The 14,346-nt window shown below is 48.4% G+C and overlaps 1 protein-coding gene across 4 annotated transcripts; it reads left to right on the forward strand.

Annotated features, from left to right (window-relative positions):
• The first annotated feature begins 583 nt into the window (after positions 1 to 583).
• si:ch211-168d23.3 (BRD4-interacting chromatin-remodeling complex-associated protein) lies at positions 584 to 14,332 on the forward strand. 4 transcript variants are annotated; one of them, XM_029125764.2, is made up of 15 exons: positions 584 to 1,078; positions 2,144 to 2,410; positions 2,942 to 2,987; positions 3,274 to 3,316; positions 3,909 to 3,977; positions 4,593 to 6,031; positions 6,219 to 6,450; positions 6,612 to 6,872; positions 7,027 to 8,344; positions 8,760 to 9,277; positions 9,488 to 9,549; positions 9,983 to 10,131; positions 10,365 to 10,459; positions 10,583 to 10,685; positions 11,106 to 14,332. In XM_029125764.2, the coding sequence occupies exons 2-15, from the start codon at positions 2,386 to 2,388 to the stop codon at positions 12,029 to 12,031; spliced, it is 5,286 nt and encodes a 1,761-aa protein (XP_028981597.2). In that variant the 5' UTR covers positions 584 to 1,078; positions 2,144 to 2,385; the 3' UTR covers positions 12,032 to 14,332. The 4 variants fall into 4 exon arrangements, with proteins under 4 accessions (XP_028981597.2, XP_028981599.2, XP_028981598.2 ...); XM_029125766.2 differs by having other exon boundaries at positions 7,027 to 8,287; XM_029125765.2 differs by having other exon boundaries at positions 6,222 to 6,450.
• Positions 14,333 to 14,346: the final 14 nt, after the last annotated feature.

Genomic DNA, 14,346 nt, shown 5'->3' on the forward strand with positions numbered 1-14,346 from the left:
CTGTCAAAGCAAGTATTTAAACTGTTACCAGTTTAAGATGTTTGAAAGTACGTAAAACCATTTGAATAGCTGATGTTGAGGAGCGAACTGAGGTTAAGGGGGAGTATGTGTAAAAGTTATGTAATTTGTCTGTTTTTGTCATTGTGTGCGTACCGTCTGGCCACTGGAATGTGAAGGTCACAGCTGTTAATAATAATTATAAATAGGAACATCTTATTTTGGACTGAGCTGGGGCTTTACAGTATCGCCGAATAACAGCAAAGCTGCGTTAAAAAACTAAGATAAAATGTTAACTAGGATTTTGCCAATACGTTGAACCATACTTCCAGAGCCGTCTTGTTCTTTTTTATTTATTTATGCTGAAACGGTGTCTTGCTATTATGGTCAGGTTACTTTTAATCTCAGTGAAATTTGCCTACAAATGAGAAAATACCGTAGTAGTATTTTGGTCATATGTAATCTGGGTTTATTGTGTAGGCCTTTCAGTGCATCAGACATCATCTTATAATTATGCACGATTTGCTATAGCCTATATTTTTCTACAGGCCATTTATGCAATATTTTACATTTACAGAATGTAACATTTTATTGAAGACTGTCACTCAATATTGTTGGCTCCATCTACGAAATAACAATTAGTGACAACCGTTTGAACCTGATGGAACGCTGAAAATGGGACACGTATTTACATTGGGTTTCCATAGCCATCCAACTAATGAATAATTAAATCGCACTGTGATCATAATGGAGCATTATTTATCCAAGAGAGCGGGGATTTTTGAAGCAGCGTTTGTAAAACGCCAGACGAGATGAGCACAAGAGAGAGCGCACGCACTGAGCATCCTCACCTCTACTCTCCTCTACCACTGAAGGACGTAGCGGCAGCTGAGACACACTGCTGCTGCCGCCTTCTACTATTTTCTACCTTTGTGTTCTGATCAGCTCTCTCACTCTTGTTTCGCACCCACCCCTGTTCCCCCACCCCTTTCTCTTAGCATCTCAAAAGACCACTGAGTGAGAATCGATGGCGCAGAGGCCCGCCTTGCTGACAGGACAATAAACCACAAAAGGAGAAGGGGTGAGTTTTTTCCAAGTTTAATTGCGGAATTTCTGTAATGGAAGAATGAGAGGGAGACGGGGGATGAAGGAGTCTGTGTAGCCATGATATTTACAGAGCATCCTTTGTTGTTGCTTGAAGATGTGCGGGCAGGCAGGCGTCTGCGCCGCTGGTCCACCCCCCCTCTCCTCTCTTCTCGAAAGAAACAAGCACCAGAACACCACCGACCATGGCAACGATGTGTACATTATTTCACACGTTACATCAGTCTCACTCTTAATTCACTTTGCATTTATGAAATATAATGGCAAAACCACAGGTGTATCATTTAGAACATTTATACATAAACATTTAAATTGTGCGTGGTGGCGCCGCTGAATTTGAGGTCGCCTTAATTCACCAATGCTCGCTGCAGTACCCTTCACCGTGAGTGTGTTTGATGCAGCAGCGTGTTTGTCTGTGTTTGTGTGTGTGTGTTCTGTGGTTGTAAACAAAAATATGATAGATTTGTGGAGGAGGCTGGTCTATTTTCTGGGACCTCCCCTGAAAATTTAGCAAAAGGTGTAGGAAATGGGGCGAGAAATGTCGTTACAATTCGTTTGAGGTTTAATTCGCGTTCACTTCGCAAGAAGGAAGATGCTCTGCTTGCATAAGGTGGCAGCAGTCCCCATATTAGTCAAATGGAATTGATTGGTTTCAAATAAGATTGCATTTCAAAACCTATAACATGTGTGGGATGGGAAATACCCCTTAATATTAAACAGGAATGTTTTGGCCTTTTATTATGCTTCCAGACGTCAGCCGTCATATGTCTCTGTGTTGTGTGTCATTAGACCAATTAAACATGAACACACTGACACACAAACAAATGTTTTAGATACAAACGAGGAACCAAGCATCACACAAACACACGCACATGGTTTATTTGTGCAAACGTTAATGACAGTATCCAAAAGACTGACTCATTAAGGGAGAGGTCAGGAAGTTGCAGGACTGTGGTTGTGTTCAGTAACAGACACAGGTGTAAAACAGAGGACCCGTGGTAGCAATCTATGTCATCTCAACATGCCCGCCGTGTGTCCCCAGGCCCTGCGAAGCATTGTTGCGCTTCACTGTGAGACCCCGCGGTGCTCCAGTGATGCCCAGGCTGACGGAAGAGTTGCCCCAGAGTCCTGCCTCTGCAGCTGGGTGCCCACCTGGACAGAGCCCCTGAAGACACTGGAGCCTCTGAAATCCTGACCCCTCGACCCTGACCTCAGGGTGAAGCTTTCCATGAGGCCCCCGCGAGAAGTCCCTGACCCCTGACCCCTCGACCCTGACACCTCTGCATGGGGCGCCCTGCGTATGAACTAGGTACGCGTCCGCCCACACTGAACTTGAGCTTTCACGGTAAACCACGGATGTTGAATGGTTGTGCTCTCACGTCCAGTTCTGTCTGCTCCCGTTTTGCCACTAAACTGGCACGTATGTAGTTTTCTCGGTGGCCGCTTGTTAAGGCTGTGAATAATTCTGGCCCTTCTAGAAACGTTAAAGTGTCTTCATCCACAATACTCGTCGTGTGACCACACAGTTCTAATTGAATAGTAAAAGTATCTATGAGAGCGCTCACCTTGGCAGTAGCTGTAGGTTTGTGTACAGTACCCAATACCAGTCTGATTGTAGTTGTAGGTTTTCATACAGTACGAAAGAAAAGTTTGTGCTAATATGACCATTGTAAAAAGAGCTACTGTGTAAATTCTACAATCCTGGTTTGATTGAATTAAGCAGTAAGTAGTCTTCCTTTGCCCAATTAAATGTTTAGTGCTGTACTTCTAACATCACAAATGTATGTGATGAAAGAAGTTGGTGGATCAGTCGGATCTGATTTGACCTTTTCTCCTTCAGTTGACATGGAGGAGGAAGACGGGACGTGTCTACTTGATGTTTTGTGGTGAGTCCTGCTGACCAAAAGGTTTACATGAAACATGATTCAAGTTTGAAAGCAATCTGACACCAGTTTGTTTTTGGTTCTAACTCTTGTCCACATTCTGATTGCACCGACATTGTTAGACCATTTAGATGATCAAAATGAGAGCTGAGATCTCATTGTAATCAGGTCTTGGAAGGGTTAACAGACATGATCAGGATATGATCAAGATGAAATATTCATGTTACAACCAAATGTAAACAGGGAGTTAGATAAGCCACCATATTAACACTGTTTTATTTCCTTTTAGTGATCCTCAAGCCTTGAATGACTTTCTTCATGGGACCAATGAGGTAATCGTCTTTTTATTAAGCAGTATTTATCAGTACCACCTCTTAGCGAGACAATGATACATTTATTTGTTATTGAAACGCCTTCTCTTGGGCGTCCACACAGAGCCATTCAGATTTTTGCCGTACCATTCGTCCATCCAGGAAATAGTGTGGTTTAATGCATGCCAGGGCATTATCGGTAACCTCAGTCAGCTTTGCAGGTACCCAGGTCGCCTGAGGGAGTCAGTAGGTTGTGAGGAGACCAAGAAATCCCAGCTGATAACACCTCTCTGCTCCACCAGATGATAATGGCCACGTTGCTTTGCCCATTGAGGTTCTCAGCCGCCCGTCAGCTGGCAGCACTGACAAAACGTGAACCTAGACTGTGACAGTCAGCTTGGCACTGCGAAAGAGTGCCTTAGACCGCAGCGCCCCCCTGGGAGGCCAGTATAATGGATGTACTATGCGAATTGTTTATAATTGGCCGTAGGTGTGATTTGTAAAATCGTTGAGGATGGCGGGGGCGATGTTGTCACAGAAGAATAACGATGACATCATAAACTGCCTGGCATTGTTAGTGTGCTGGTGTGGTAACAAGCCCTTCCTCTGTCAGCTGCAGAATGAAGACCTTCTCATTGCCTGTTCATCTGGGGAGCCTTCCTCCCTCTTCACTGACACCCCGGTGAGTCTCCCCCTTTCTGTCTCTCACTCTCTCTCTCACTCTCTCTCTCTCTCTCTCTCTCTCTCACTCTTTCAAGCTCTCGTACTCTTCCTTCCTCTTTACTGACACCCCGGTAAGTCTCCCACTTTCTGTCTCTCACTCTCTCTCTCACTCTCTCACTTTCTCTCTCTCTCTCTTTCAAGCTCTCGTACTCTTCCTTCCTCTTTACTGACACCCCGGTGAGTTCCACTGTCTGTCTCTATGCCTCTCTCTCTCTCCCTCCATTTCTCGAGCTCTCATACACTTCCTCCCGTTTCTTCACTGACACCTCGGTGAGTCATGCTTTCTGCACACTTTGCACAGACAGACCCCCACCCACACAAGTTCAAATCCAAGGCTTACCGTTATCCCTAACACTCCCAGACACACTATCTTTTTTTTTATCCCAGGTGTCTGTAATATAGAGCAAGTATATATTCACACCAAGCAAACACACACTTTGTCTAAAAGGTGTTTAAAGTCCAAGACCTGCTTGAGCCTTCTAGAGGATTATTAAGCATTACTTCTCTCTCCCCCCTTTGTCTTTCTTCTTCCCTGCACCCCCCCCCCCCGCCCCCCCCGGCCCCCTCCCCTCAGAGCCCTGTGTCTCTGTTGGCAGATGACATCACCAGCTCTGAGGACACACCCCCTGCAGGATGCATGGACCTATCCTTCCTGGAGGAGGCTCTTCTGGGTTCACCCGAGGGAGGGAAGGGAGACACGGAGGAGGAAGGGGAGCAGGAGGAGGAGCAGCAGGAGGAGGAGATGGCCTGTGACATCCTCCAGCAGAGTCTCCAGGAGGCTGACATCACAGAGCACACCATGGCCCTGGAGGCGGGGCTCATCCAACCAGGACCAGGAGAAGGCCACGCCCAGTCCCTCTACACGCCCAGCCCGCCTGGCCCTGCACTGCTCCCTCCTCCCGCTGCTGTGCCGTTCCTCTCCAAACCCCTACCTTTCCCCCAGCCTCACCAGGCGCCCCCCACCTTGCCCCCCATGCCCCGGGATACCCAGGCAGCTGTGGAGCCTCCCCAGCCCTCCCTGCTGGCGGTAGGACCAGGCTGCCCCTCCCTGAAGCCTGCTATTACCCAGCTGATGGGACTTCTCCCCGGAAATGTCTTCCCTGCGCCTCCCCCAGAGACCTCCTTCTCCCTGACCCCTGCCCAGGCTTCCAGCACCTCCTTCTCCCTCATACAGAAGGCAGTTCCTAGCCTAACAGGGCTTACGGGGCACCCCTTGTTGGCTCCAACCATCAGAGGGGCTGCTGCTCCTGGGATCTTTCTCCAGAGAGGGCCCCTGCCCATTCAACCCAAACTACCTATCAGCATCCAGCCTCGATTGGTTCAGATCAGCCCCAAACCTCCTGGACCTCCAGGTCAGAACACCTCCCCAGGCCTAACCTTCCTTCCTGGGACACCATCGTCAAATATCCTCCTGTCCCCCCCTCCTCTGTGTTCCAAGCCTATTCCCCAGCCACCTCCCCAGCAAGCCCCCCACCTCAACGCCCCCCACCTCACCAAACCCCAGCCGCTCAGCCTGCAGCTCGTCAGCCAGGGGGGAGGATCCTTCCTGATCCAGCCCCAAGGTCTCTTCCATGGCCAGAACCAGTTCCTGTTGCCCAGCCAATCCCCCGTCACCCTGTCCCAGCTCCCTGGCAGCGCAGCGCGGCCGCTGTTCACCCCGGGCCGCCAGGGGGCGCCGGTCCAACCGGTCCAGGGTGTCAGCCCCTCCGCCGGCCACCACCTGTTGGATGGCTCCCAGATACTGACAGCCGTGCCTCACCACCGGCAGCTCAACTTCAGCCCGCACACAGTCTTCACCACCGCCACCCCCTCGGGGCAACTGTCCCTGCGCCCGGGCACCCTGCTCTCTGGGCCCCTGCAGCTGCAGACGGGCCCCCCCACTGTCTTCCAGATGCCGACCCAGCTGGCGGGGGCCTACGCCCCTCAGAGGGCCCAGGGCCCGGGGGCTCCGGGGCGGCCACAGCATGCCACCCTGCTCCACAGCCCAGCTCTGGGGAACATCGCCCTGATGCAGTGAGTGGGACTGCACAGACACGGGCCGTGTCCCAAATGACCCCCTATTCCATATGTGGATTTGTTCACAATTTGTGACGCTACACAGGGAATAGGGGGGCTAATTAGGGCACATTCGGAGTGACAATACAAGTCACCCTACAACTTCTGTGTCTTCTCATTCCAATGCTCTGTCTGTCCTTCTTAGCAGCTCCGGGATGCAGCTTGCCTCCAGCCACCCAGACAGTCACATGACTTCCATCTCCATCCTCAACGCCCCTCCTGCTGTAGTACAGGCCATGCCCTTCACCCCGCAGACCGCCAGGCCTCTAGTGGGCACGACGGATGGACAGATCAGCGTCCAGCAGGCCTCTGTGGTGTTGCTGCCTGACAGAGCTGGCCCCGGTGAGAAGGGGGACAATTCGCCACACGTGATCCAGGTGAGAGGTCTACACTGAGGACTGTGTTCTAGACACAGGTTGAGTCTAGTCCCGGTCTGAAAAGCATTATCTTTTAACAATTTGTATTATTATTTTGTAATACAATACAAAAAAATTTCTATGCAGCAGAAAAGTCTTAATCGGTTTGTGGGTTCTCCCAGTCGAGCAAGCAGCCTTTCCAGCATCATGCCTCACCACAGCCCTCCACCGCTGAGCTCCAGGCCGCTTCTCCTGTACTGACGCTCCTTGAGGCCCTTCAAGCCCTGGACCCACCCGGGACACTACCCAAACACCTACTGGATCCGGCAGGGTCGCAACCCAAACATTTCCTGCACCAGACCGAGACTAAATCAGGGGTGGAGGAGATTCACAGCACGGTCACGCACAACCAGTCCCAGGACTTTATCCATCAACTGCAGCAGGTCAGTAAAAAGGGAAAAGAAAGGAGTAAATTGAGGGAAATCTAGAAAAAGGGAAAACATTTCTGTCTGAAAAAATTGACAGAAAAGTTGTATTGTGTTTATTGAGTTAGAAGTTTTCTTGACTGTTTAACTTCCACAACCAATTCTACCACAGCAAGCACTTACTTCTCCAAGCCCCATCCAATGGCCTGAGGTCCTGGCTGGGACCGTAGCCCTGTCTGGGCAAGACCCCGATACCTCCCCTCTGGCCAGTGAGATGACAGCTGAGCCCCCTCCACCCATCCAGCCAGTGGTTCTCCGCCAGGCAGCATCCCTCTCAATGCCCTGCCCCAGTATGGTGCTGGCCTCTCCACTACACCCAGAGACAGAGGAGGCCAACCTGCCTGGCGAGTCTCCAACCCTGCTATGCGCGTCTCCACCTGGGCAGGGTTTAGGGTCAACACCCCAACCGGAGCGATGCTTAGAGACGACTTCCAAACAAGACAGTTTTACTTCTCCATTGGGACTACCGGGGCCTGGATCTGGGCCTGGAATTACTGGAGGCCAAACACAGACTGGCGTTTACAGAAGCCCCTCCCCTTTGTCTGTCAGACCCTACCCACATCCCAACAGCAACTCCCCTCAGGTCCATCCTGCAGTGTTCGGCAGCCCTAGCTCTTCCACCTCTCCTCTAGCTGCTTCTGTGCCTCAGGAGGAACAGCCTGACCACCTTCTAGAAACTCTTCAGGAGGAACAGCCTGACCACCTTCTAGAAACTCTTCAGGAGGAACAGCCTGACCACCTTCTAGAAACCCTTCAGGAGGAACAGCCTGACCACCTCCTAGAAACTCTTCAGGAGGAACAGCCTGACCACCTTCTAGAAACCCTTCAGGAGGAACAGCCTGACCACCTCCTAGAAACTCTTCAGGAGGAACAGCCTGACCACCTTCTAGAAACTCTTCAGGAGGAACAGCCTGACCACCTTCTAGAAACCCTTCAGGAGGAACAGGCTGACCACTTTCAAAAAACAGTTCACGAGGAACAGCTTGACCCACTTCTAGAAACCTCTGATGAGGAACAGCCTGACCACCTACAAGAAACTTTCCAGGAGGAACATCCCAACCATCTTCTACCAACTCCTCTGGAGGAACAGTCCAACCACCTTATAGAAACTACTCTGGAGGAACATCCCAAACACCTTCTAGAAACTACTCTGGAGGAACATCCCAACCACCTTCTAGAAACCTCTCTGGATGAACAGCCCAACCACCTTCTCAAAACTCCTCTGGATGAACATCCCAACCACCTTCTAGAAACTTCTCAGGGTGAACAGCCCAATCACCTTCTAGAAAATCCTCTGGAGGAACATCCCAACCACCTTCAAGAACCTTCTCTGGAGGAACATCCCAACCACCTTCTAGAAACATGCTCCAATGGTGAGGTGGACCAGGCTAACCAGCACCATGCTGTACAACAGCACATAGAGCAAAGCAGTGAGTCTGACCATACAGAGACTGCAGCCTATTCCATATACTAACTAGAGTCTTATAATATAGACCATCACAAATGTTATGTCAACAGTACTGCTATACTATAGACCATCATTTAACAGTTACACCAAAAGTACTTTTACATTAAAGACCATCATGTGTGTTTTATCAATAGTACTACTATATTACAGACCATCACGTATATTATGTCAACAGTACTACTATATTATAAACTGTCATATAACAGTTATACCAACAGTACTATTGTATTATAGACCGTCATATAACAGTAATTACAACAGTACAACTATTCCTAACCTTTCACTTTGTATCCCTCCCTTTCGCTTCCATCTCTCACCAACATCACCATCATCACCATCACCACTATGATCATCTTCTGTGTTATCCTGCTCACCAGCTGTCTTGGCCATGGATATGGAGAGACAAGTCTTTATTGATGTCCACCCACCTTCTCCCAGACTCCATGGAAACCAGGGGCCTCAAGGGCCCCAAACCCACAGAGACCAGGACCAGAGGCCCCAAGCCCACAGCCAGTATAACCAGGGTTCCCAGGCTCACAGCCAATACAACCAGGGGCCCCAAGTTCACACCCTGTATGGCCAAGGGACCCAAGCCCACAGCCAGTATGACCAGGGGACCCAAGCCCACAGCCAGTATGACCAGGGGCCCCAAGCCCACAGCCAGTATGACCAGGCGCCCCAACCTCACAGCCAGTATGACCAAGGACCCCAAGCCCACAGTCAGTATGACCAGGGGCCCCAAGCGCACAGCCAGTATGACCCGGGGACCCTTGCCCAAAACCAGCATGACCAGGGGCCCCAAGATCACAGCCAGTACAACCACAGGCCCCAAGCCCACAGAGAGCATGACCAGTGGCTCAGAGCGGTCCAGACAGCCCAGCAGATGAGGGTGAAGGTGAGAAACAGCTGGTGTACTGGCTACCTCTGAAATGACACGCTCTTCTCTGTACAGTACACTACTTACAGCATAAATATTTCAATACTTTCACACTGCACAGTCTTTTTATGTAGTGTGAGGATTTAGAGATTCTGCATTCGAGAATGTCTATTCATTCTGCTCAGATTCTTCAGCTTCCAGTAAACGTGCTGTATTTTTTTATACAAGGTGGCTGGCCCGGTGGCTGTAGAGAGAGAGCAGAGGTACACTCAAGCTATGCGCAAGCACAGGTAAGAGATGAGGCAACAATGCCATTTTCAGGTTGACTTGACATAGACAAAATCAATCAGATGTGTTTACTTTGAGATGCATTTTGGGACTTTGGCAAAATAATGTGAAATAGGTTGAATGTATAATAAGTTGTTTATAAAACATGTAAGTAAAATCACTATAGTAACTCAGTTAGCCATGAAATGTTCTTTAGAGTGTCTGTATTGTTCCCCAGAGGGTCTGTGTTGTTCTCCAGATGGTCCCTGTTGTTCTCAAGTAGGTCTGTGATGTTCTCCAGTGCCTATGTTGTTCTCCAGAGGTTCTGTGTTGTTCTCCAGGGGGTCTGTGATGTTCTCCAGTGCAGCTCTGAGTTGAGCTGGATGTTTAGTTTCCTGGGATAGTTGTTGTATATTACTATGTATCTTAATATATGAGTGTGCCTGTTGGTTTTAGGTTCCATCAGCAGCTTTGGCAGGACCAGGAAGTGGTCAAGAACCCCCAGACCTGTTCCTCCTTCTCGTCCGTGGAGGAGGCTGTGACCCACCTGTTACCCTACCACACCTGTGCCAGACACCTGCCGGGCCTGGACCACTTCGATGCAGGTCAGATCACCCTGCCTTTAATCCACTCTGTGACAAATAGTTTTTGTGGAAACGGTTCCACATGGAAACTAAAATAACTTTTTACCTGGAACTAAGTTAGGGTAATAGGCAACCAAATACCACTTAAAGTTTTTTGAATCATTTCTCGAGATAGTTTAGGTAGGGGCCTGATGGGAAATGTAGTTCTACAGTACATGTCTCTTTGTATGACTATCGTCTGTCCCTCTCTCCAGTGGATGAGCAGTTTGACTCTGTGTCAGGGTTTCTTCTGAAACGCACCAAGGACATGCTCAACAGATACAGACAGTTGCTGCTGGGGGAGGCACTGGTAACAAACAACCTGTTCAAATAGACCCCAAATGCCATTTTACAATGTATTTCTGTATTATGCTTTAAAAGCTTTGATTTATTAAATGCATTGGTCAATATTGCCTTGTGTTAATATCCACAGCAGGTAATGCCATCGGCAGAGATGGTGATGCTGGATCGTCTGTTCCTTCAGTCCGAGAGGTTTTCCCTGGCGGAGGACAGGAAGATGGCCCGCAGGGATCCAGGTAGGTGTCCTGCTGCCAAGGCAGAGTGGGGTTTAACCTGAATACCCTTTGATTACCCAGCAGACTTTTGAAGTTAAATGAACTCAATAGACATGATCAGTCAGTGTAAATGAATATACTGGTACAGATGGCGTATCGTAATTTCAGCCGGTTTGCTACCGCAGCACGTCCTTTAATAACAGGAGCTGAATTATGTGGATACAAGGTGAACAACGAGCTCAACTCACTACTTTGTATATGTGCTGAATACCCCCCAAAAAAACTCAAGTAGGACCATTTTGTAGTGGTGATCTTTTTTCATTTGGGTAAATCATGCCTGACATTTCCAAATGAAAATGACAAACATTTTACAGCCAGGAATGTACTACTTTGTATCTAGGATTCGCCCCCCCTTGTACTTCACGCTTGGATCTTTTACAGAATCCTTCCTGATGGCCCTGCATGCATCCGAGTCCCCCAGCGCTGGGTCGTCCCGTGTGGGCCTGGATGTGTCCAGATGCCCCCCATCCAATCCTGCCTGGACCAGACTCTCAGACCGGCCGCCGGGACTAAGGACTTACTGCTCCTCCAGTCGCGGTGGCCTCAGGCTTACAATAAAACACCAGTCTGGATCTCGGAAGGTTATTCACAACTCAGCATGCGACACCATGCAGCACAGCGCCCCCTCTGCTCACAAGCGGGACTACAGCGGGCAGCCGAACAATGGGAGCGGTGTTCTGAACGAACAGAACCTGCAGGGCTCCTCCCATAGAACCTCTTGCCTTGCGATCGGTGAAATCACGTCAAAAGGGGCCCCGCCCCCTGATGCGATAGACGTCCCACATGTTGCCTGTGACAACGGCAGGACCACCGTCCCGCCAACAAAGACGGCAGGGCTGGACTCACAATATGGAAGTGTCTCTAACACCCATACTACTCCGAGCTTAGAGCGACAGACTGACTGCCTACAGCAGCCGTCTCCAGACCAAGAGATGAGTGCCCCTAAGCTGAAACGTTTCCGGCCCACGCCTCAAGACATCCCTTTCCAAGAGGACAGACCGAGCCCTCGTCCCAAGCCTCCAGACCTCACATCTAAGGCAGGCGGACCCACATCTCCAGATCTCCTTTGTCAGGCCTTGCAGCCCGGCTACAGACTAGAGGCTTGTCCTGGCGCCACACCGCCCCACCTAGGGGAAAATGCCCTCAATGAACATTTGCAGAGTGCCATTAACAGCATCCTGGAGCTGCAGCGCTTGCAGGGTCCCACAGCTGCAGGTCAGCCCCGGCTCCAGGGGGCGTGCCAGACCACAGGCCCCACCTCAGCACTGGACCAGGCCCTCACCAGCATCCTTCAGGGGCGTCTATAGCAACACTCGGAGGGAGGGGCTTATAAAGCAACGTAGGCTGTTTATCAATATTTCTTTCCTTGATTACGCGCCTCGTCAAAACACGAGGGGGGGGGGGGGGGGTAAACAAGGAGACAAATGAGGAGGGGGAGAAGGGAGCGGACAGGAAGCACCCAAACACAGACAGACACTCTTCTAGATGTTGCATACTTTATTTAATGTACATGTTTGTGAGATTAATTCTAATTCAATATGATAGATATTGTTAGATAGTCGTAGTTTGAGGACTTTCAGAAATTCCTCCATGAGCAAAATACCTTGAAATTAATATTTAAAATATGTATTTTTGATTTATAAGATGTTGAGACAACATTTTGATGTGTCACTCAATGATTAACATCAGCATATTTATAAGTAGTTGTTAGACCAAGAAACAGAAGGACTAGACTGAGATTATTCATTTGATACTTAAAAAAAGGTTCAGTTCAATTAAAATACACTGTAGAAACGACATACAGTGTATTTATTTCAATAATCTGTGCCAACTGTGTAAAAACCGAGCATTGGATTGATCAAGAGCAGAAAGTGTGTGTGTGTGTGTGTGTGTGTGTGTGTGTGTATATATAATTTCTTGATGTGAATCTTTGTGCCTGAGGCTTGGTGGGGGGGGGTTAATGATTCTTAGATAGTGTGTGAGTGAATCGGTCAGACAGTATTTTAAGAAACGTCCTGAATGACCTGAGGATGCATTCATCCAAACTGACAGACTCCGGTTCAGATTGTCGTACCCCAAAGAAACAATGTTCATCCTGAATACACCAGCAGCCAATGGCAGCATTGCGCCAATGATGGAGCATGGAGAAAAGAGACAACATTCACCTTTCTAAGCAATCTCTTGGATGCGCTCGATCGGAAATTGCTGGAGGATGTAAAAGATGCAGTAGTTGGTTGGACGAGTGGATGTTTTTCATTCACGCTGGACTAAACAAGGGTGGGTCCATTGCTAAATGGGCTGGTCCATTCTTTTGCCCGGTAGACTTTCCTAACTTGAGATTTTAATGATGATGATGTGGGGGGAAAATGGGCTGGTGTGTTTAAAATGCCAGGTCCGATTTCTGGTCCAAGTCCACTGCTGAATCTAGCTGTCTTTAATGTCTTTAACTTTTGTTTTAAGAGAACAGCTCTCAAACATCTTTACAAGTCTGCACTGAGAGGAGGGCCACTATTCCGCAGTATTGTTGCAGCCCTTTCAAATCAGGCTCGTACCAAAATGGCTAAAAATGGCTAAACTAGCCAGAATACACACATTTTCGGAACTCTTGTGCCTGGTTATGAAGAATTTCCCTGAGGCTAATTGAACAGGCCCAGCTGGCCACAACTCGCCTGTAATGCCAGGTAATCACATGGCCTGCTGCCACACAGTAAGTAACAGCCTCTGTAGTGCACTACTTTAACCAGCGCCCTATAGGGTGCCATTTGGGATGCAGAATATCTATTACTGGCCAGTTAACTTGCCGCATCACGGCTCCAGAACCAATCACACGGTCTGGCTCTGATCTGGACCTTTGAGCAGCCTCGGACCAAAAAACAGACTGGAAGAATCATAAGCTTCATTTAGTGTAACCACAGAATTAGGCTGTTTTTTTATTACTGTTCATCAGTGAACTTTTCTAATAATAAGAAAAACAAACAGAAATGTGATTAATGTTAAAACAGTTGCTGTGAAGCAACTTCATTTGGTTTGTACACTTGACAATCGATGGTTTATGTTTCACACAATTCTATTGGCAATACTTTTGTGTTTTTTTGTTATATGTTGGTCTTTAACTATACACTGCATCAGCTAATGTTTTAATGGCCACCAAAATGAGGGTCCTGGAATTGTGAAAGCACTGTAACTCAGAATAGGAAAGAACAAAGTTAAACTCAATACATTTCTTTGCTTAAATATGACTGGGAGTCATCTATTCTATATCATAGTTCTAACTCACAGTTGAATGGAGTTTGATACAGAGTGACATGCAGTGTTCATAGAACACAGCCTTGCTAAGGAAGAATATATACTGCATTAATGATTAAATACAATTGTGATCGTTAAAGTTCATGACTGAGGATGCACTGAGAAAAAACACATTGTCCTGTTTGAATTCAATAATAGTTTGTAGTAGAGGCAACACTTCTGCTTATTGAGCCACGTCTGATTTGTCTTATTTACTGTAATGCATTTTGTTGTTTTGATGGAGCTGTGACACTGGGGGGTGTGACCAGGTCCCACCCTATCCTAAATGCACTACTTTAGACCAGGTCCAGTGAGGCTCGGATCACAAGCAGTGCAC

The sequence above is a fragment of the Esox lucius genome, chromosome 15, assembly GCF_011004845.1.
Source record: "Esox lucius isolate fEsoLuc1 chromosome 15, fEsoLuc1.pri, whole genome shotgun sequence".
Lineage (NCBI taxonomy): Eukaryota > Metazoa > Chordata > Actinopteri > Esociformes > Esocidae > Esox > Esox lucius.